This window comes from Lipotes vexillifer, unplaced genomic scaffold (genome assembly GCF_000442215.2).
Source record: "Lipotes vexillifer unplaced genomic scaffold, Lipotes_vexillifer_v1.1 scaffold24, whole genome shotgun sequence".
NCBI classification, from domain to species: domain Eukaryota; kingdom Metazoa; phylum Chordata; class Mammalia; order Artiodactyla; family Lipotidae; genus Lipotes; species Lipotes vexillifer.
In genome coordinates this window covers 2,170,941-2,193,689 of record NW_006782914.1, presented here as the reverse complement: position 1 = coordinate 2,193,689, position 22,749 = coordinate 2,170,941, and the positions used below count along the sequence as shown (strand labels likewise).

The following is a 22,749-nucleotide window of genomic DNA, read 5'->3' as shown; positions in this document are numbered from 1 at the left end:
TTCCTGCTGGTGATATATAGAGGAATTAGAATGAAAAGCAGAAGAGAATAGTTTGTTTTCTATATTTGCTTATTATATATAAAATGGTGCAGGTTAAATTTTTTTCTAGCTTTTTCTTTATCCTAGCTATGTCTAGCACATTTAACACAGCTAATCAGTGCCAAGCTAATTTGTTAGGCATTTGGTTAGGCCACAAAGATAAATAAAGACTTCACTTTTACTGAGTTCATTGGCTAGTAAGGAAAAGAGTGGGACTCACATAATGTTATTATAAGTGAGAGGGTGCTAATGGCTTCCATTGTTCATATTTTAAAAGTTAATACAAATGAGCAACAGAGAAAGGAGACAATGCATTTCTTGATGCTCCACATAACTAGTCACTAAACATAAATATTCAAAGATGATTATTATGAATTAGAAAGTGGAAAAAAATTGTGAATATTTAAAGAAGTTGAAAAATTAACAGAAACTAATAACTAATATATAATACTTATTCTAGCAAAAGTTCCTGGCTCAGATGTTAGTAAGAGAAAGCAAATTGTATCACTTTCTGCCCTTAGTATTTTTATTTTCTGTTAAATCCTGCCTTGTGGTCATTTTTCTTGTATGTCAACTTACTTGAGATTCATATGCTAGCAATGATAAAAAATGCTTTCTGTTTATTCTAGGAGAGCATATAGATTACTGTGGATATTCTGTTCTTCCTGTGGCTGTAGAACAAGATATGTTAATAGCTGTGGAACCTGTGAAAACACATGTTCTTCAGCTGGCCAACACCAATCCCTTGTATCCGTGAGTATTTAAAATTGCTACTGTGTGTAATGGTGTGTGTGTGTGTGTGTGTGTGTGTGTGTGTGTGTGTGTGTGTGAGTCTATGTGTGTTTGTATTTGTACCCTAATGAATTCTTTAGGAGATAACAAATTTATAATAAATCACTTAATTTATTGATAATTTGTATCTGACTTCCAAAAGAACCTAAGTTTCCCTATTTAATATTTGTTCATTTACTCATTTATTTAAGAAACATTTACTGAAGACTTACTCTGTGTCTAACATTGTTTTAGGTACTGGGTCAAAAAAAAGATGAAAATAACTCTGTCTTTGCCCAGAAGGTATTTATCATCTATTGAGGTTAACCATCTCTAGCAAAGTCAGGGCTGGGGCCTTTCTTATATTACTAGGGCTCCCTCTAATTCTCTCATCATAGCATCTTAACATGCTGTATTGTCATTATCTGCTTACTTGCCTGTATCCCCCAGTCGACTGTAAGCTCTGTGACTTTAGGTACTGTTGCCTCTCCAATGCTGTACTCTCAGTGTCAAACATAGTGTCTGGAACATAATAGATGTATGTTTCTAGTACATATGCTTTATCAAGTTAAGGACATACTTTTTTGTTTTTAATTCTTGGTTTGTTAAGATTAAAAAAAATCATTAATGGGTATTGGATTTTATTAAATGTCTAGTCAGCATTGAAGATCAGTTTAAAAAAATATTACAATTTACACCAATGGATTTTCTTTTTTAAAAAAATTTTATTTATTTTTTATACAGCAGTTTCTTAATAGTTATCCATTTTATACATATTAATGTATACATGTCAATCCCAATTCATCCCCCCCCCCCCCACGTTGGCAACTGTAAGTTTTTTCTCTACATCTATGACTCTATTTCTGCTTTGCAAATAAGTTCACCTGTACCATTTACCCCCTCCACTCTCCCCCACCAATGGATTTTCTAATGTTGAACTGTCTTTGCATTCCTGGGATAAGGCCTACTCGCTCATATTATGATGGATTTGATTTGTTAATTATAAAAAAAGATCTTGGTATATAATTGGTACATTATATTTTTGGCTTATTGTTCATTGGACAGTTTGCCAGCAATAATATTCATTCATTCAGCAAGTATTTTATGTGTGTCTATACCAAGTTGTGCAAGGTAATAGAAATTTCTGACTTTTGTATGAAACTTACTGTAAAAGATCTTTTTTCTATTTATTTTGCATGATTGAGAATATATCTTATGTACATTTCAGACCCTTTAAAGAAAACCTTACATTATCTCAAATATAATTTTGTGTCATTGTAAACCTTTAAAACTGGGTACCATAATTTGTCATATTGATTTACTCAGATTCACTTAACATTCCCACCATGGTGAATGTGGGAATTCAATTTTTTTTCACAAAAGCAGAGCCTGCAACAGACTTGGAAGGAGGTGTTTGGGAAATGATCCCAGGAGCAGTATTAAAAAAGGATGGACGGGCTTCCCTGGTGGTGCAGTGGTTGGGGGTCCTATTAAATGTTAAAATCACATGCATAATTATAGAATATCTTAAAGTTACAAAAATATTTTAAAAACCAATCCTGACAGTTTACCTGCAACTGCTATAAAAATTTCTATGAAATATATAAAAACGCAAAGGCTCTTCATAAAAAAAAAAAAAAAAAAAAAAAAAGGATGGAGACTGAGTTAGGGAAGCAGAGGTGAATTATCAAGGCAGGTAGCTCCTGCTGTAGGTAAGAGGCTTCATTCTACCAGGACCCCTAGGAAGAATGCAGCATGCCTTCCAGAATTGTCCACATATTGTCTAGCATGCATTGCATAATTTCTTTATTCATCATTGATGGACATTTAGATCATTTCCAGCTTTTGGCTATTATGAATAATTCTGCTGTGAATATTTGTATACAAGTCTATGTGTGGACACATGTTTCGTTTGGTAAATACCCAGGAGTGGACTGTTGGGTTATCTTTTTAAGAATTTGCCTGTTTTCCAAAGTGGTTGTATAATTTTACATTCCTACCACCAGTGTATGAGAGTTCCAGTTGCTTCACATCTTTGCTAACATGTCTTTTTAAATTATATCCACTCTCATAAATGTGTATTAGCATCACGTTGTGGTTTTTAAGCTATGTTTCTAATTCTGAAGGAGCTGGCACTTTTTAGCTTTTGCTTTGATGTTTCTCATCTAGCTTCCTACATTTGTGCAAATTCCCTCCTCTACTTTTCCTAGTATATACCACCACCCCTGTCCCCCAACTCGTTCCTGGTCTTCTTTTCTTTGTGGTGACTTCCAAAATCTGCTTATCTAGAAACAGAACTCATTTAGTTTTGCTAACATAATCTTTTGTACTTTCCAAATTCTGTAACTTCTTGTTGACTCTAGGCAGTAAATTTTAACTCCTGTGGGTGATACTAAAGTGCTTGTGAGCTGGAGTCAGACTGTGTGTGTCCCTGGAGAGTCACTAAACCTCTCTGAGCCTCCAGGAAAGGCTCCCCTTTCCACCCTAGTGTGCTGACTATAGAAATTGCTGTATGGTCAGGCCGTTCAAGATGGCTGTTCTCTTGCTCTCTGTACATCCACTGCTCCAGCAGTCCCTGCTTCACCTGTACCCTAATTATAGAGCTTAATCAGTTACTACCCCTGTGCTTGCCCCCTACCCCAGCTGCTGGTTTTCTTGGTAACTGATGAGCCAGCCTGACCTCAATTCCACCTATAAATGGTAGCCTCCTTCTCCCCAAGTAGCGAAGATTGCTGCCGTGTCTTGCCTTCTGTCTGCCGTACACAATGGGGTATTGCTCCAGGATGTTTTGCTGCAGACCTGTAAGATGCCCTATCCAATAAACCATTGATGTCTCTGTCACTGTCTCCAGGCTCTTTTTTCGGTCTCAAGGCTGGGCAACTACAAGGTTTGCAGGCCTGCGGGGTGCAGCCCTAAAGATACCCTCTTGGTCTTGCATCCCACCTCATATTACACACCATCACATGACAGTGGTATGTGATCATGATTTGTGTTCATGCTGTCTCGGCTAGATTACATATGCTTAAAAGATAAGCCCTTTGCCTTTTACTTTTATATTCCTGTGAATGCCTTGCACACTTAAGTGGTCATTCAGTATTTTTCTTAGGACATGATATGCCCATGTTATTAAGATAATGCATGGAAGGCACCTACCACAGTGCCTGTCACATAGTAGGTATTTAGTAAACTATATGAAGAGCACTCAGTCAATATGGGGAATGTTACTTATTTCCTCACATTGAAATTGATTCCCCCCCATTTCACATATTTTGTCCTTTGGCTGATTTAGAAGCCTAGTATCTTTCATTTTGAAATAACTTTTGACTTTCAAGGAAGTCACAAGAATAGTATAAAGAATTCCCACATGTCAACTGATGTGTCCTCAGGGCATCATATCAAGGAGGCACATGATTGATGTTCCTTTAACTCTTGTTAATTTTGATCATTTGGTTGAGTTGTCTGCCAGATTACCATAAAGTTACTATTTTTTTTCCCTTTGCAGTTAGTATGTGGTGGGGAAATACTTCAAATTTATGTAAATATCTTGTTTCTCATCAAATTTTTACTCAGTAATTTTAGCATCCTTTGATGATTCTTTCCTGAAACAATTATGCAGTTTGCCAAATAGTGATTTTTCAATTTCCGTCATTTCTTCTATGAGTTGACATTTTGCTCTAAGGAATAGCTTTCCCTTCTCCTTCATTTAGCTATTTATTCATTTGTTATTTTATATCAGTGTAGATTCATGGAATCTTATTTTATTCAATGAGTTATGATCCATTAGAATCATTATTTGTTTTGTTTGTTCCTTCTTAAACTGTGCACATGTAAAATCTGATGGGTGGTAGAAAGTGTGGGGAAAGGAGGCTTTGAGTACTTCTGTTCTAGTAAGAGGTGTGCCAAACAGCAGGCCCAAAGGATAAGCATTTATGTGGTTTACAGCAACTTAATAAGGACCATCATGAAATAAAAAGTGGTGTAGATTATGCTAAAATATATTGGGTCCTCTCCCTTTCAGGAAATAAAAAGGGTCAGTTGAAAGTTTAGTTATTAAGGTCACTAAAACGTCTCTTAATTTTTAGCAGCTGGAGATGTTTGTTGTTTTTGTAGACTGAAGTACGAATATGGGAAGTAAATGGAAAATGAAATTTCAGTGTCATTGTCTTGGCACAAGATGGCAGCAGTCAGCCGTCGATTCTGTAGCACAAAGCCTCTAGAATTAACGGTGTCTTTTGCTTTTGCAGGGACTTCAGTACTAGTGCTAATAACATCCAGATTGACAAAACCAAGCCTCTGTGGCACAACTATTTCTTATGTGGATTTAAAGGAATTCAGGTAAATCAGTTTATCAGGCACCTACTAGCAGTTGAGTTTATGATGTGTATTATATCAAGACATTTTATTTACTCTATCATTTTTGTCTCCTTTCAATGCTAACTGATGTTTCTGTTCTATTTTGCTAAATAATGTATTTCAGGGAATTGGGTAGATGTGACTGTTTCTGGGTGGTGTTCATAGGGGGCTGTAGTGACTGTTCATAAGGCAGGTGCAGGTGCATCTGACAGATACCTTTCTAGTTTTCAAATCTTGGTTCAAATTTTCTTTCGAAAGATACATTCTAGTAATATTATTTACATTTTGTTCTAGGGATATATAGGTGTATACTGTAATAGGATTTAGAGCTGGACAGCCCTGGGTTTGAGTCTGGGCTCTACCCTGCTGTGTTGATTTAACTTCTTAACCTCAGATTTGTTATCTGTGAAATGATGTTATTATTATCCCAACAAAGAATTGTTGCAAGGATTACACAGTGCTTGACACATAGTAGGCCCTGAATAAATGGAAACTTAATGTTGTTTTCTGATGTATAGTCCTGTACTCTAATTATCGTTGTTCTGGTCTTAGACTTCCTTCCTTCCTTCCTTTCTTCCTTCCTTCCTACCTACCCCCCACCTCCTTCCTTTCTTTCTCCCAGACACATGGTAACAACTTACAGGAAAAGCTATTGGCAGGTTTTAAATCTTCAAATCATTTGGCTTGTCACATGCATTAGTGAGGGTTACAGTATTTGGAAGCATTTGCTTTGCAAATGCAATTTCATATTCCTTATAGCAACATGCCTTTTGTAGCATATGGATAAAGTAACCTAAAGAACAAATGTTGCTTTGTGTTGTATTTGAGAATTTCAGGTCTTACAGCTTTCCTTTTCGATTTGACAACTTATGTGCAAAAGCAGGTCTGTTTAATAAATGTTTGGCAGAGAAGTAATTTAAATGTTAGCCTGTTCAGAATCCTTCAAATTCAAATACTAGAAAGTTCCAGAGGATAATCTGTTTATATTAAATTGAACATGTTATCCTTTTGGGATAGCACTATCACTGAATTTGGCAAAACCCATTTGCATTTTGAATCTGTTGTACATTTTAATTTAAACATTGCGTGATAAGTTTGTAAGTATGATTCACATTCAAGACACCCTGTGGATCAGTTCATGGTTAAATATATAGCGTTCTCCAAGGATTTTTTTTAAACAAGCTGTCGGATGTTCTGTACGAAAGGGCATTGGCAGCAACAGTATTTTAGTTTATAATTTGTTTGTATTTCCGGAAAGGAAATTTTTAGGTGGTTTGAAATCAAGAAGAGAAGTACATCCAACCGAATCTCTTCTTTTGTGGTGGATGAGTTTTGCCAGCTTAGGGGAAAAAAGACAAAAAAAATAAAAAGGAAAAAACCAGTCTTTTATTTGCAGAGTTTTGTTGTTACTTTGGCTATTCTAACTAGTTTATTGAAGTTTCTCTGAAGAATAATATGTATGATGAAATGCATAATTATGTAATAGAATAGTATTTTTACTTTGGTCTTGAGCTGTTTGAGTAATTTGTAAACATGATGGTACTTTTTCTTGAGGAGGAGATGACCTTGAATTTATTTTAATTTTTTAATTTTTTGAACTTATTTTTAATTCTAAACTACAAAGGATATGATATGATATCATCCTAAGTGTCCTCATCCTAGGTATTCATCTAAGTATCCTAGAGCTTTCCATCTTGAGATCAGAGTCTGATTATTTCTTTGGACTTTCCTATTTGTAGAAATAGAATTTCCCTGCTTTGTTTAGAGTCTGCATTCTCATTTGTGGCTGAATTCTAATTTGGCTGTCTTGAAAGCTACCATATGGCTAATTTGTATCTATAAACCCTAGTAAAAATCTGGATTTCCTCATATAGCTGACTTACATTAAATCACAGTGACAGTATGCTGGCCCGGGTTTCTGACCACAGTGAGAAGTTCTCAACCAGAAATCAGAGACCTGGATCCTACTTCCAGCTCCCTATATGTGATCTTGAGAAAGTCTCTTAATCTGCTGGTGCCTAGGTTTTTCCATAAGTAAAACAGAACTGAGAAAGTTTGGAAGGTCCTCTGAAGAAAAGTATTCCATAAAATACTCCATAGAAACAAACCACGGCTTAGTGTTAGACTTTTACAATGACAGAGTGTTGGAATGTGCTACACAGAGATTTAACCTGCCTCACTAATAATTGTGTATTTCTTGTCTTGCTATTTGAATTATAATTGTTTAATATTTTTCCATATTTGTTCAAATCAATTAATATTCATGAAAAAGATCATTCAAAGCAATTTTAGGAAATGGATCAGTAGCTTTTTGTTCAACAAAGTAAAAATTAATCTTCAGATTATAGTGCCCTGTGGCCAAGAGCCATTAAATAAAATGTCATGTATGGACTCAGCTAGATTGAATTGCACAAGTTGTTTCTATAAGTAGCATAGTAAGTCCATTGATAGACTTTTGCTCTCTGAGGAATGAAAGAACTTTCCGCTACTCCTTGAATCCAACCAGAGTTACTAGTGCTATTTTTCCTTCTATTCTTAGGAACACTTTGGTCTTAGTGACTTGACTGGAATGAATTGCTTGGTAGATGGAAACATCCCACCGAGTTCTGGCCTCTCCAGCTCCAGTGCTTTGGTCTGTTGTGCTGGCTTGGTGACACTCACAGTGCTGGGCATGAACCTATCCAAGGTAACCAATTTGAATGAGTTATCCTGACAGAACCCTTTCTTTCTAAAGTATTAGCATCCAAAGGATTAGCATCCTTTCTTTAATTGAAAAACTTTGTCTTGCCTGAAAGGACTGCACACATGGGCATGCATTGTAACTTAAGCTCTGCTTGTGATAAACCACAGGTAGTTGATACCTTCCAAAGAGTAAGCAAACACGTGAAGAGCTGTATCAAAATGCTCTTAGATTAACTAGGGAGGTTGAATGCATGGTTATCTTTTTAGATCACCTCATTAACAAATTAGCTTTAGAGAAAGAAATTCTAGGCTTCATAATTGGTCCTACTTATTTTCACTCAGAACCTTCAGGTAAATACTTGACAAGCAGTGGGTAAAAAGGGTAAAGACCAAGAAATAAAGGAACTGAACAGCATATCTGTTTATGCCAGCAGCTTAGTCACTGAAACAAACTTTAAAAAATAATGTTGCACTGCAAAGAGGAAATACTTATTTAAAGAAGACATAAATCCTACAATAGGTCAGAAAGCCTCAACTTTACAAGTTTACATAAATCTCTGACTGCAGTTCAGAGCAGGTGTGCTCAGCTTTAATTAATGTTTTGGAGTTCTGGTTCAAATAAAATATTATCATAGGTTCTTTTTTATCTCACGTACATACACTACCAAGTTTACAGATGGTTTAGGAATATAGATTGGGCATCAGGCAGATCAAGAGAAAGTCAGCCACATGCTTTAGTCTTCAGACTGCTTAAACTTTCACTTTGAAAATTTTGTATGTAAGAGAAAAGAGAAAAATGAAGGAGAAAGCAAAGGCTCAGATAGAATTCTCTTTAGCTGTCATGTGTAACTATACAGGAGTTAGTCCTTTGTAAGCAATGGCTCATTTGGAGGTAGGGTACCTTATTTGTTGTTATTTGTTTTTTGAGAGGAGAGAAAGTAAGGGAAAATAAGTCCTTATGTAAAATCTGCTTCCACTGGCACTGTGTTTAATCCGATGGTTTATTTGTTTATTCATTTGTTCATCATTCAGCCATTCCTTATCTAGTGACTACTTTGTGCCAGCTAATGTTCAAGGCATTGGTGATATAATAGGTATAGTTTTAACCCTCATAGTACTTATGGTCTAAAGAGGGGAATAGAGACAAGTCAATAGGCAACAGTAAGAGAGTGTGATAAGTGGATAAGTTGTGTGCTATGGGAGCAGATCTAATCCACATTTAGAGAACATAGGACATCTAAGCTGAGACAGGGATTAATAGATATTAGTCAAGAAATACTGACAGCATGATAACACTGATAACATTGGATAGGCATGTTTCAGGTGGAGGAAATATCATGTGAAAATATCTAGAGTAAGAGTGATCATGGCTTGTTGGAGGAAATATAAGAGGCTTAATTTAGCTGAAGCTAAATTTGAATGACAGGGTAGGAGAGCAGATGCTGGGCCTTGTAAACCAGTGTTGAGGAATTTGGGCTTTATCTGGATAGCAGTTTGTAAAACCATTGTAGCTTTCAGGAAGAGGATAACACAATCATATCTATATTTTAAAAAGACCACCCTGGCTGTATTATAAAATTTAGATTTGAGGGCAACTGTATTAGCAGTAGAGAGATGCCACTTCTAGGGAAGTGGCAGTGATAATGGGGAGAGAATTAGATGATAGATTTAAGGTACATCTCAGACAGAATTAATAGGACTCGATTGTTGATTGGATGTGGGACAGCAAAGAGTCAAGGATTATACCCAGGTATCTGGCTTGGTGTGATTCACTGGGATAAGGAATATAGATGAAAAAATAGGTTTGAGCGGAAGGCAAAATGTTGAGTATGAGGAATTTGTGGGCACACTGATGGAGTTATACTATTTAGTTACAAACGATATCTCTGAAAGCCAGGAGTAATATTTGGACTTGAAATGGTCCATTTGAGAGTCATTAGTATATAATTGATTTTTTTTTTTTTTTTGCGGTACATGGGCCTTTCACTGTTGTGGCCTCTCCTGCTGTGGAGCACAGGCTCCGGACGCACAGGCCTAGCGGCCATGGCTCACGGGCCCAGCCGCTCCGCGGCATGTGGGATCCTCCCAGACCGGGGCAGGAACCTGCGTCCCCTGCATCAGCAGGCGGACTCTCAACCACTGCACCACCAGGGAAGCCCTATAATTGATTTTTGAAGCCATAGGAGCGTAGGAGAACATCTAGTGGAAGAATGTAGGCACAAAGATAAGGAAGAATAAGACAAGTTCCACAAGCATGAACATTTGAGGGATGGACAGAGGAAGAGATGTCTACCTGAAGAGACTGAGGAGTAATCAGATAGGAGGAAAACTAGAAAGGATGGGCAACAGCAAAGACAAAAGAATATTTCATGAAAAGAGTAGCAGTGGTGTCAAATGCTGCTGAGAGGTTAAGTAAGATGAGGATAAGAAATATCCATTGATTTCAGCATCAAAGAAGTTGAAGAAAACTTTGGCAAAAGCAGTTTAAAATAGGAATGGATTGAAGGGTTTATGAGAGGTGAGAAAGTAGAAAATTTCAGTGGATACAAAAAGTCTAGATATGCCTGGAAAAAGAGATAATCTGGTGTTTGTGGTTGGGACTGAGGTCAAGGAATTCATTTCCCTTTAAAGGGAGGATTGGTGAGATTTATTTTTTGCATTTTTCTGGCTTTCTGATGGTAGAATATCTAAGGGAAAAGAAGAAAAGATAAAGAAAAAGAAACACTGGGGGCTTCCCTGGTGACGCAGTGGTTGGGAGTCTGCCTGCTGATGCAGGGGACGCGGGTTCGTGCCCCAGTCCGGGAAGATCCCACATGCCTTGGAGCGGCTGGGCCCGTGAGCCATGGCCGCTGGGCCTGCGCGTCCGGAGCCTGTGCTCCACAACGGGAGAGGCCACAACAGTGAGAGGCCCGCATACCAAAAAAGAAAAAGAAAAAGAAACATTGAAACTTTGGAATTAATTCTGGCTGTCTCTGTGTTTCAGAGTCAAAAATAGCAAATGTATTAGATATAAAAACAGACACATAGATCAATGGAACAGAATAGAGAGCCCAGAAAAAAACCCATGCATATACAGTCAATTAATTTACAACAGAGGAGCCAAGAATACATAATGGGTAAAGGACAGTCTCTTCAGTAAATGGTGTTGGAAAAACTGGATGTCACATGCAGAGCAAAACTGTACCACTGTCCTATACCATACACAAAAATTAACTCAAAATGCATTAAAGAGGTGAATGTAAGACCTGAAACCATAACCAGAAGAAAATGTAGGTGGTAATCTCCTTGACATTGGTCTTGGTGATGATTTTTTTGGATTTGACACCAAAAGCAAAGGCAACAAAAGCAAACAAGACAAAACAAAAACAAACAAACAAAAAACAAATAGAATGACATCAAACTTAAAAGCTTCTGCACAGCAAAGGAAACCATCAACAAAATGGAAAGGCAAGCTACTGAATGGAGAAAATATTTGTAAATAATATATCTGACGAGGGGTCAATATCCAAAATATATAAAGAACACATACAACTCAATAGCAAAAACCCCAAATAATCCAATTAACAAATGGGCAGAGGATCTGAATAGACAGTTTCCCCAAGAAGACATACAGATGACCAAAAGGCACATGAAAAGACACTCAACCTCACTAATCATCAGGGAAATGCAAATGAAAACCACAATGCAGTATCAGCTCATATCTGTTAGAAAGGCTATGATAAAAAGGACAAGAAATAATAAGTGTTGGTGAGGATGTGGAGAAAAGGGAACCCTTACGCACTGTTGGTGGGAATGTAAATTTGTATACAGCCACTGTGAAAACAGTATGGAGGTTCCTCAAAAAAATTAAAAATAGAACTGTCATATGGTCCAGCAATTCCAATTCTGGGCATTGTATTTATTTGAAGAAAACGAAAACACTGACTCAAAAAGATATATGCATCTCCATGTACACTGCAACCTTTTTTACAACAACTAAGATAGGGAAATGGCCTATGAGCATTGATGGATGAATGGGTAAAGATGATGTGGTGTATATATATATACAATGGAATATTATTTAGCCATAAAAAGAATGAAGTCTTGCCATTTGTGACAACATGGATGGGACTTGAGGGCATTATGCTAGGTGAAATAAGCCAGACAGAAAAAGACAAATACTGTATGATTTCACTTTTATGTGGTATCTAAATAAAAATAAATAAACCAAGCTCATAGATACAGAGAACAGATTAGTGGTTGCCAGAGGTATGGGGTGAGGGGTGGGTGAAATGGGTGAAGGGAGTCAAAAGGTACAAACTTCCAGTTATGAAATAAATAAGTTATGGGAATGTAATGTATAGCATGGTGACTATAGTTAATAGTACTATATTGCATATTTGAAAGTTTCTAAGAGAGTAAAACTTAAAAGTTCTCGTCACAAGAAAAAAAATTGTATAACCATGTATGGTGATGGATATTAACCAAACTTGTGGTGATTTCATTTCATAATATACACAAATATTGAATCATTATGTCGTACACCTAAAACTAATATAATATATGCCAATTTTACCTCAATTTTTTAGAAATTAAAAAAACAAAAACAAATATACTTTACCGGAACTATCTGACTCCATTGCCTAAAGGGAACAATGTGTATATCCTAGTTTTCCATGCTAGTCTAAGTTGTACTGACAATTCTTATATTTTCTAGGGGCTGAGCATAATTGTTTGGAGAGTTTCTTTGCTGTAGTAAGATGGAATCTTGACTGAAAGGAAGCCCCTAATTTGTCTAAAGTCTTTAGTTAAGTGCCAACTGTATACTTGACACATAAAAATCATAGAACACAAGACTCAAGGGACTTTAGAGATGAGCTAGTTCAAAATCTTTTCTTTTTTTTGCTGATGTACAGTATCAGTCAGTGTCTCCATAGGAAACAAATGGCACACAGGGTATAACTGAAAGGAGTTTAATAGACTATTTACAGAGGTGTGGCCAGGAAGAGTTCTATTTCTAAGCCAGAAGCCATTATACTTAAGGAGCTGCGGCTATAGAGTAATGTTGCCAGAAGTGCATCGAGGTAGGGAGAGTGAGATGGGTGGGAATGGCAGTGAATGGGGATGGGCTAGGGGAGTAGTTCACAGAAGTCAGTCTCCTGGGGTACAGAGAAGTGTGAGAATGGAGGGACAGGAAGGCAAGCAGAGAATAGCCCGCCTATCTGATAAGAAAATGTCCTGCGAGACATTGGTAACTAATGCCCTTCCAAATGATAAATAATCCCCTCCCAATTATATGTAAATTCAGTACCCGATTCAATTGCAGACAACAATTGCTGCAAATGGGATATGATAAATAGATGTGGATCTTGTTAATTTACTAATAAACTAAATGTTGCATGTCTGAAACCAGTAAAATAAGATGGCTAGTTACCCAGAAGGTCTGGAAGACAAATTATGAATCAAGATGTAACTGACAGAAGAGTATGATGTGATAAAAGACCTATGAAATAGAAAAGCTAGAGACTTCTGGTTTCAAAATGACAGAATAAAGGCATATCTACTCTTTCTTTACCTCTCATTCATTGTTCTTTTATCAAAAATTCATCCCCAAACAATAGGGAAAACAAGAAAAGAAGCTCCATCTTTGATAAATCAAGGAGACATAAATAACCCTAAACCACATGATACAAAGATGGAAAGTGGGTGGAAGGATGGTGCATGACTTTGCACAGTAGAAAGATCAGAGCCAAGTGCCTGTGGAGGGATGGAAAGCAAGCTGACTCACAGCTCTCTGGAAAAGCTTAGGAATTAGAGGCACTGGGTATCATAGGAAGCAGGGTGACATGGGGGGTGGGAATTTATTTGAAAGTCTTTATGAGGAGCAGTTAGACCCTCAGAGTCCACTCTTACCTGGCTAAATAAGGAGACCTTTCCCCCCATCTTTGCAGGAGTCTCTGGAAAAATAAAGATTATCTGGACTTGGGGACACTGAGCACCGAGAAAGGCAGGACCAGAATAGAACTGAAAACTGGGGGATTAAAGGGCATTCTGCATCCGAACAGTGTAACTCCCTTCCTCTGGTCAGCTCTAGCATACTGGCAGCCTCACCACTGCACACCCCACCAGGAATATTAGAAGATCCTTCTCAGAGGAAATTGAACCATCCTAGAGAAAAGACCTATAGATACTGATGTTTGGTGACCCCCTTCCACAAAAATTCTCCAGCTACCCTATGACCTTATCAGAAGCCCATTTACAAAGCTTTTAATCAGTTTTTTGGGGACTCCCTGTTAAAGATGATAAGGCATCAAAAGATAGTCAGACTTTGGAAGAAAGCCTCCAACATGAAGTAAACAAAGAAAAAAGGAACTCAGAGGAAACAGACAATGGTGAGAGCAGAAAAATCCTTCAAAGAAGTCATGGTGTCCTCAGAGAGATAAAAGGAAATGTTGCAAAAGAATATTGCTTTAAAAAAAGGAACAAACAATAAGAAAGAACTTTTGGATATTAAAAATATGATAGCTTAAATAAAAAGTTCAGTAAAAAGATAGGAAGAACTCTGATAAAGTAGGAAAAAAAAGAGATGGACAGTAAGAGAGAGAAAGGTAGGAAAACTTAGAGGTAAATTCCAGAAATACAAGGAGAAACAGAGTAAAGAGTCATTAGAATAATAATAACATTATTATTATATTAATTATATAATAATAATATTATTATTTTTATTATTTTTGCCTCGGCTTGTGGGATCTTAGTGCCCCGACCAGGGATTGAACCGAGACCGTGGCAGTGAAAGTGCCAAGTCCTAAACTGCTGGACTGCCAGGGAATTCCCAGAAAATTATTTTTTAGAATAACATTTTGCCAAACTGAAAACATGTATTCTCAGTTTGAAAGGTGCTCATTGGGTATTCAGCATAATAATGAAAAAAAAACCCAAACCAAATTATACCTCAGTTAAAAATTTTTTTTAATTTAAAAAAAGGAGGGCTTCCCTGGTGGCACAGTGGTTGAGAGTCCGCCTGCTGATGCAGGGGAAAAGCATAGAGGTTAGCACAAAACAAAAGATAACACCCTAAACCTTTTTTCTTAACTATATCTTTTTTTCCAGTTTTATTGAGAAATAATCGATTGACATAATCACAGTATAAATTTAAGGCATACAGCATAATGGTTTGATTTACATATATTATGAAATGATAACCACAATAGGTTCATCTAACATCCATCTTCTGATAAAGTTACAATAAAACAAAAAAAAAAAAAAAAAAAAGGAAAAAATTTTCAAAATCAAAAAAATTTAATTTAAAAAAAGAAAAAATACAACCCAAAGTATATCGTCTGGGAATTTTGAAACTTGAATATTAGTAGAAAACACTAAAAGCTGATAGAGCACGAGAAAAGAAGGGAGAGATCACAATCAAAGGAATAGGAATGAAAATTTATTAAAAATAGCTTTGGAAGATAGAAGGCAACAAAGTAATGTCTTCAAAATATTAATGAATTTTAGCTTAGAATAAATGAATTGATCAAGTTTAAGGATAGAATAAAATAATGTAAAACATGCAAAATCTAAAAGTCTACAGCATGTAATCCACCAAAACTAGGGAGTAAAACAAGAAAGAAGATGACATGGGAACTTGGAGATGGGAAATCTCATACAGCAGAGAGCAGTTGGGTATTTATACAACACTGGTGATGAGAAATTGCAACATAACATCCATGACACCCAGAAGCTTAGAAAACACTCTTTGCAGATTAGAACCTGAAGAGGGAGGGAAAAAATGGAATTGATAAATCTTATCAGGAAAATAAAAAATTGATAAATCTGACATGTTTGAATATGTTGAATATGGATTTAACCAAACTTTTTCAGCATAAATCTGTGGAGAAAGGTTGGGTGAAAGGTGAGTGTAAGATAGTTAAAATTCTCATTTACCATAATAAGAAGGCGGTAGGTGAAATTTAACATGGAATACCTAGGAAATAGTATTTTACTCAGATTATTTGATAATTTAAAGCAAGAGCTAGTTGAAAGTGTTTGACTCTTGGCACACTGCATTGGGGATGAGGGTGAGAGCTAGGGATTGCTTTTGTTGATGTCAGCCTTTTAGCTCCTTTGATCTTTTAGATTATGTGCATATATTCTTTTGGTAAATATTAAGAAAAGGATAGAGAGAAGGGGTGAATGAAATGAAAGGTAAGAGGGGCAGTGGATGACCCGAATGACTGCCTTTGGGGGAACTGGAAGATGAAGACATGAGAAGAGATTCAATGAGTCAAAGCTAGAGGTTGAGAACAGATGAGCTGCTGGACTTTGACCAAATCAGAAAGGCCTGGGGAGAGGCTTGTTGATGGGTTTTGGGTGAATCTAAGAATCCAAGAGAATACAGGCATCTTTCACTTAACGGCAGGAATCCATTCCAAAAATTAGATGTTCTTCACAAAATCATTAAGTGGAGGCCTATTTCTTATTATTTTAAATAGGAAAAATTATAATGCATTGCTCTTTAACTCAGAACCTCTAATGTCCTACAGTCTTACAAAAACACAGTAAAAAGTTCCACTAAATAAGTAACTTAGAAATACAATGTAAAATACTTAAAACAGTTTTCTTGAACATCAAACAATTAATATGGTTGTTAACAAGTTTGCATAGTAGTGCACTGTGTCTTCTCTGTGGACACCTGGTATCCCAGTATTGCACATACTATTTTATTACCAATGTTGTATGGTCAGGCCACTCAAGATGGCTGTTCTGTTGTTCTCTGTACGTCCCCTGCCCGACCAGTCCCTGCTTCACCTAAACCCACATGACTGACCTTCCTTCACATGACTGACCTTCTACATACATGCCTCGCTGCCCAGCTGATGATTGTTGTTATCAAAGGAGTGGTGAGGGGCTTGCCCTTCTACTGGTTTCCCTGGTGACTAATGAGCCCACCTGACATCAATTTCCCTATAACTTGTATTCTCCCCTTCCACCCCACCCTCAGCCCCGCCCCCCGGAGCGAAGACTGCTGCCACCATCCCCTGCACATGGTGGGGTGTAGCTCCAGGACCCTGCTTCGGACTTGTAAGCTCCCCCATCCATTAAACCATTTATGTCTCTGTTGCTGACTCTGGGCTCTTTCTTCAGTCTTGAATCTGGTCAAGCACAGGCCTTGTAGGCCTGTGGGGTGCAGCCCAACAGTTGTATTTAGGTTTGGGGATATATTTTTTTCTTAAATAAACACCTTTCAAAAAGTATTGTACTGAGAGATATATAAAGTCTATGCAGTCTGAGTATCAAAATCCAAGAGATGTTCTATCAGCAAAATGTTAGTTGGGGAGGCTTTCTGTAAGGTATGTCCCTACTTCACTAGTTCAGGATTCAGGTTGCTGTAGACTTATGTCTTGTTTCTCTGTGTTCTTGGAATTGTCCTTGGAGGCCAAGAAGAAAGGAACAAATTCCTCTTATGGATCTTAGAGACAGCTGGCTGGCTTGGGAAACAGGTTGCAACTCTAAAGGCTAGCCTTGGATAGGAAAGTGTGTTTGGTTGGCTTCTACCCACAAAATCTTCTCTCTGCTGGGATCTTGGAAACAGCCATTCAGTGACATTTACTGAACACCTACCACAGTTGGTGTTCTAGGCACCAACTGTGAATAAAATCTGCGAAGCCCCTGCTTTCATCCCGTGCAGCGGCTGGGCCCGTAAGTCATGGCCGCTGAGCCTGCGCATCCAGAGCCTGTGCTCCGCAGCGGGAGAGGCCACAACAGTGAGAGGCCTCCGTACGGCAAAAAAAAAAAAAAATGGTATCTGTTAGACCTAGGAAGAAAAACAGGCTGTGGAAAGGAGAAACTGCTATTTTAGATAGGGAGGTAGGAGAAGTCCTCTCTAAGGAGGAGACATTTGAAGAGAGACCTGAGTGAGCAGAGAAGGGAGGCAGAAGGAACAGTCAATGCCAGAGACCTAAGGTGAAAGGCTGCTTGTCATGTTCCAGGAATAGCAGAGGCCTGTGAGGATGGGATGTGGTGAGGTGGGGAGAGGGCAGAGTGGTGGAAGATGAGCTGAGAGTGGTGGTTAGAGGCCACATTGTGCAGAGTCTTCTTTGGATTTCATTCCAAGCCTAACATAGCCTTTGGAGGGGTCTGAGCTGAGGATAGCAAGATAGGATTTACATTGATTTCAGTTCTTTCAGCTGGGACTGCCACACTACGTTATCCTGGCAAGGGAGGAAACAAGTTTTTAAAAAAGAAAAAGAAAAGGAATGGTCAATGCCATTATGGAACATAAATACACATAGTGGAATACTAATGGAAGACTTAATAACTAAGTATCTATATCATCCCAGGTGTGAAATATTTTATACGTAAATGGGAAATAGGGTTGTAAGAGTGGCTCCTTGGTAAAGTTAAACGGGGAAGATTTCAAGTAAGTGGTGAGTTCTAAAAAAATTTTAAAGGAAAGGAAGGCTGTGTCTTGACACAAAGTACTGGGAGGGGCCCAAGGACATTTCAGGCAGAGTGAACCCATAAGTGCATTATAACAGTTCTCTGAGCCAGACTTATAAATATGTGTCAGCTGAGGCCTCGAAATTCTTATGCAGCCTCATGAAATTCCTTTTAAAAAGTTATTTGACTACAGGGATGTTTCTAGTTGCTTAAGTCCCTGAACAGATTCAGTTAACTTAATTTCAGGGGCAAATTAATTGTGTAGACATGGGTTGATACTATTTTCAGAGGAGGGTTTTTGAAGTTTGAAATCCATACTGTGCAAGGGACCATTGAGGTTCAGAAGCAGAGTAACTGGAATGTCCAAAGTTCTGTGCCAAATATGTCCAAGTTTTTATTTTATAAGTTTATAAGGCCTGTTTCCTTGAGAAAGTTTAAAGATAATTTTTCTTTACATATAGCTACATTTGAGTTAAATATTTCTTGGCCTTCAGAAAGGGACCTTGTGCTTAAAAAGTAAAGGCATGGTCTACATTACAAAATGAAAAGACTCTCACAATTATACAAAGGTTTAAACTACGATTTAAAGATTTTAATGGCACTTTGCTACAAGTATAAGAAAAATCAGAAAACAATTTGCACTGTCACTAATTATTATGTTTAGAAGTCCATGCAAAGACATTGTTTCAGTTTGCTTAGAATAACAAAAACCTCATCCATATAATGGTTAAGAAAAATAGTAGTTTAAAACATTCCAGCCAGATGTTGACTGCTAATGAACTGCAGCAGCCTGGCCTCTGAGAAGATGGTAAATCGAGTACAATCTTCGAAAAGAATCTCTTAATTAAGTGTTGAACATGGACTGAAGCCATGTCCTCACTGGTACAAAAACCAGGAGGGCTTAGAGTGAGTACTGGGTGGCCTGTGTTTAAAAATGTTTGAAATTTTAAGTTACTATTGTTAATTAGTGAATATAAAACCATTCACATGGTATTATCAATAAAAAAGAACCAAGTTTCTTTCAGTTATGTGGGATGGTGTTTGTATCTCTGGTTATATTCTTTTTTAGGAGTAGGATTGGAAATGGAATCTTTCATTGAATGATTTTGAGTGATTTGGCTTCCCTTGGATGATGTGACTAAGCTATTTGATTGCAGATTAGAAGCCTTGCTTCACAGAGGTTGTTTAGGTCACCTCTGTTTTTCTTCCATTTCCTTTCTTAGGCTAAATGTATGTTTACCTTTAGCATAAACGAAGGCAAACGAGACTAATTAGGTAGAAGCTGTTTGGAGGAATATGGGTCACTGTTTCCAGAGTGGTTTCAAATGAAACCATTATTGCTGAAAATTCATATGCATGCCTGGTTGTGTTATGAAATTTTGTTGTGATTCTTAGATTCTTATCATTATTAGGTCACCATGTTTTGATGCCTCCACACTTTGACTTGCACACTGCACTCACAGCAGTGAGTTAAACATTATTCAGTATTTTAAGAATTAACTGGACCAATGCAGGTGTATTAATACACCATGTATGTGCATAGTCCTTACCTTCTACCTTTATTATATGCATTTAAAAGATAAACAATAAAAATACAAGGGTAAATAATCCCCCCAATTCAGAGGGGTTTGTCATCTATTTCCATGCATTTATGTTTCATATAGATGATAGTAGCCAATTGATCAACATTTAACCCTATGCTGACCCCCAGACTAATATTTGATAGAGTAAGCAGGACAATGAAAAGCTCTCTGTGACCCCCTTTGTGACCAATTTGCTCTGTAACTTGGATGAACACCCCCATGCCTCAATTTATGTTTCTAAAATGAGAGTAAGAGGAGCTGTTTCTTTAAATTCACAGGGGTGAATCAGTTACATTTGCCGAATACTTCCAGTTCTCTGACCTTCCTGATAGGATATTTTGGAAAAGTTTAGGGGAAGAGTTTAGCAGGAAAATAGGTAAGGTAGGAAAATAAATTAGTAGTCAGGGGAGAGTTTGTAACTGCATGGAGTTTTTTTTAAGTGTATTGGTGGTCATGGGAACAGTAAGGAGACAAGCTGTATCTGTAGATACAAACTGTATCTATTGTAGACAAACGCAGAGTAACTCAAGGGAAGAAGTTAACTAATGAAGACTATTTAAGACATGTTCTGAAGACACAAAGATTTGGAGGCTTGCTACAGAAAAATATGGACTTAAAGTTGTGCTAGAATTTGTGTGAGAGTAATGCCCCCCCCTTTTCATTAAGTACCTAGATGTCTTATCTACATCATCTCTAACCTTGCTTTGTAAAGCAAGTTTTATTATTTCAGTTTTTCAGAGGAAAATATTGAGACTCAGAGAATTTATATAATGTGACCGAAGATAAATTGCTTGTGAATGGAGTTATCTGGATTCTAGCTCAGGTAGATTTGATTCAAAGTAGATGCATTTTCCACTCAGCCATGCTGTTACCTATGGTGTAATGTAATCAGTATTGCAGACATAGGGAGCACACTGGAGACGGGTCCAGCCCTAACATTCTGTGATCTTTCTGGTGTCCTAAAATAGATGGAAGTGAATTATAATTTTTCATGTTTATGCTTAATAGTGTGAATTGAATGTTTTTCTATAGGTTCACAGATTTTATACTCTTTGGCAAGATATGATTATTTTCTCAATTCCTGCTATATCCAAAGTGAAGGGTTGGATGCTTAGGATACAGAAAACCCTAGGTATAGTCCTTAGATTTAATGTTTACAATTTAGTTGGGGATATTGGATTAACATAAAAATAGGAACATCACACAAAAGTAGCACATACAAATTCTTCCAAAGAATATGAAAAGAGAGAACATTTCCCAACTTCTTTTATAAGGCCAATATAACCTTGAGATCAAAGCAAATGTGTTACCTTGATACCAAATCTGACAAGGACATTACAAGAAAAGGAAAGTACAAGTCAATCTTTCCCATGAACTTAGATGCAAACAATTCTAAACAATATTATTAGCAAACTTAATCCAGTAATATAATAGGATAATATATCATGGCCAAATTGAGTTTATTCCAAGAATTTCAAGTTTGATTTATTAACTGAAATTGATGTAATTTACCATGTGACAGAATAAAATGTGGTAATCTTGATAAAGGAAAGCATTTGATAAAATTTAACATTTGTTCATGATTAAAAAAAACCTTCAGCAAATTAGAAATAGAATTCAGTATGGTGGCTACCTTTGGGAATTAGGGAAGAGAAATGGTTAGGTGGGGACATGAAGGGACTCTCTAGAGTGCTGGCAATACTTCTTTCTTGACCTTTCTGGTTGTTATATGGGCATTCTCTTTGTGACAGATTATTGAGCTTTATTTTATGCTTTATGTACTTTTCTCTGTGTCTTATATACTTTAAAAAAAAGTAAGACTTCCTTCAATCTCAGAACCAACCACTGTTAAAGATTTTTTTATGAATCCTCCAGACATACTCTATCCACTGTAATCTATACATATGTTTTCCCTTTTGGTGATATACATAGGAACATTTTATGTGTGTAAATACAGGGAAAAAAAATATATTTCCTTTTACTTAAAAATATAAATTGAGAATTATTCCATATCAGTGCACATACATAATCTTTTTAATGTAGATTCTTTTTAATGGCTTTCTTGTTTAATATTATATGGTTATACCATAATTCATTTGGCCTTATAATTGGACACATTTTAATACTTAATAATATTTCTTTACAAGGATATACTATAATTTATTTAACTAGACATTTATGATGGAAATTTAGGTTGTTTCCAATTATCCACTATTATAAAAAAGCTCTGATGCATATTCATGCACACAATTTTTTTTCACACTTGATCAGTTCTTTCGTTAGCATAAATCCCAGGACATAGAATTATTGGGTTAAAGACATTCTCATTTTAATAATAAATAAACTTTATTTTTTAGAGCAGTTTTGGCTTCATAGCAAAATTGACTAGAAGGTACAGAAATTTTCCATATACCCCTTGCCTCCACACATGCATAGCCTCTCTCATTATCAACATCCTCCACCAGAGGTACATTAGTTACAGCTGATGAACCTACATTGATACATTATAATCCCCTTTTATATTATAGTTCACTCTTGATGTTGTACAGTCTATGGGTTTGGACAAATTTATATAATGACATGTATCTACCATCATACAGAGTAGTTTCATAGCCCTAAAAATCCTCTATGTTCTGCCTGTTCTTCCCTCTCTCCTCCCTAATTCCTGGTGACAATTGATCTTTTTTACTGTCTCCATAGTTTTGTCCTTTCCAGAATGTCATACAGTTACAATCATACAGTATGTAACCTTTTTTGATTGGCTTCTTTCATTTAGTGATATGCATTTAAGTTTCCTCCATGTCTTTTCATATCTTGATAACTCATTTCTTTTTAGTGCTGAGTAATAGTCCATTGTCTGTTAGTAGATAGACACAGTTTATCCCTTTGCCTACTGAAGGACATCATG

At 36.8% G+C, this 22,749-nt stretch overlaps 1 protein-coding gene across 3 annotated transcripts in view; it reads left to right on the top strand.

Moving 5' to 3' along the window:
• GALK2 (galactokinase 2) overlaps positions 1 to 22,749 on the top strand; it is a 142,568-nt gene that overhangs the window by 33,952 nt on the left and 85,867 nt on the right. For all 3 annotated transcript variants that reach the window (XM_007455544.1, XM_007455543.1, XM_007455542.1), the window contains exons 3-5: positions 669 to 792; positions 5,055 to 5,145; positions 7,703 to 7,849. In XM_007455544.1, the coding sequence (XP_007455606.1) occupies positions 669 to 792; positions 5,055 to 5,145; positions 7,703 to 7,849 (362 nt within the window). The remainder of the gene's footprint in view (positions 1 to 668; positions 793 to 5,054; positions 5,146 to 7,702; positions 7,850 to 22,749) is intronic.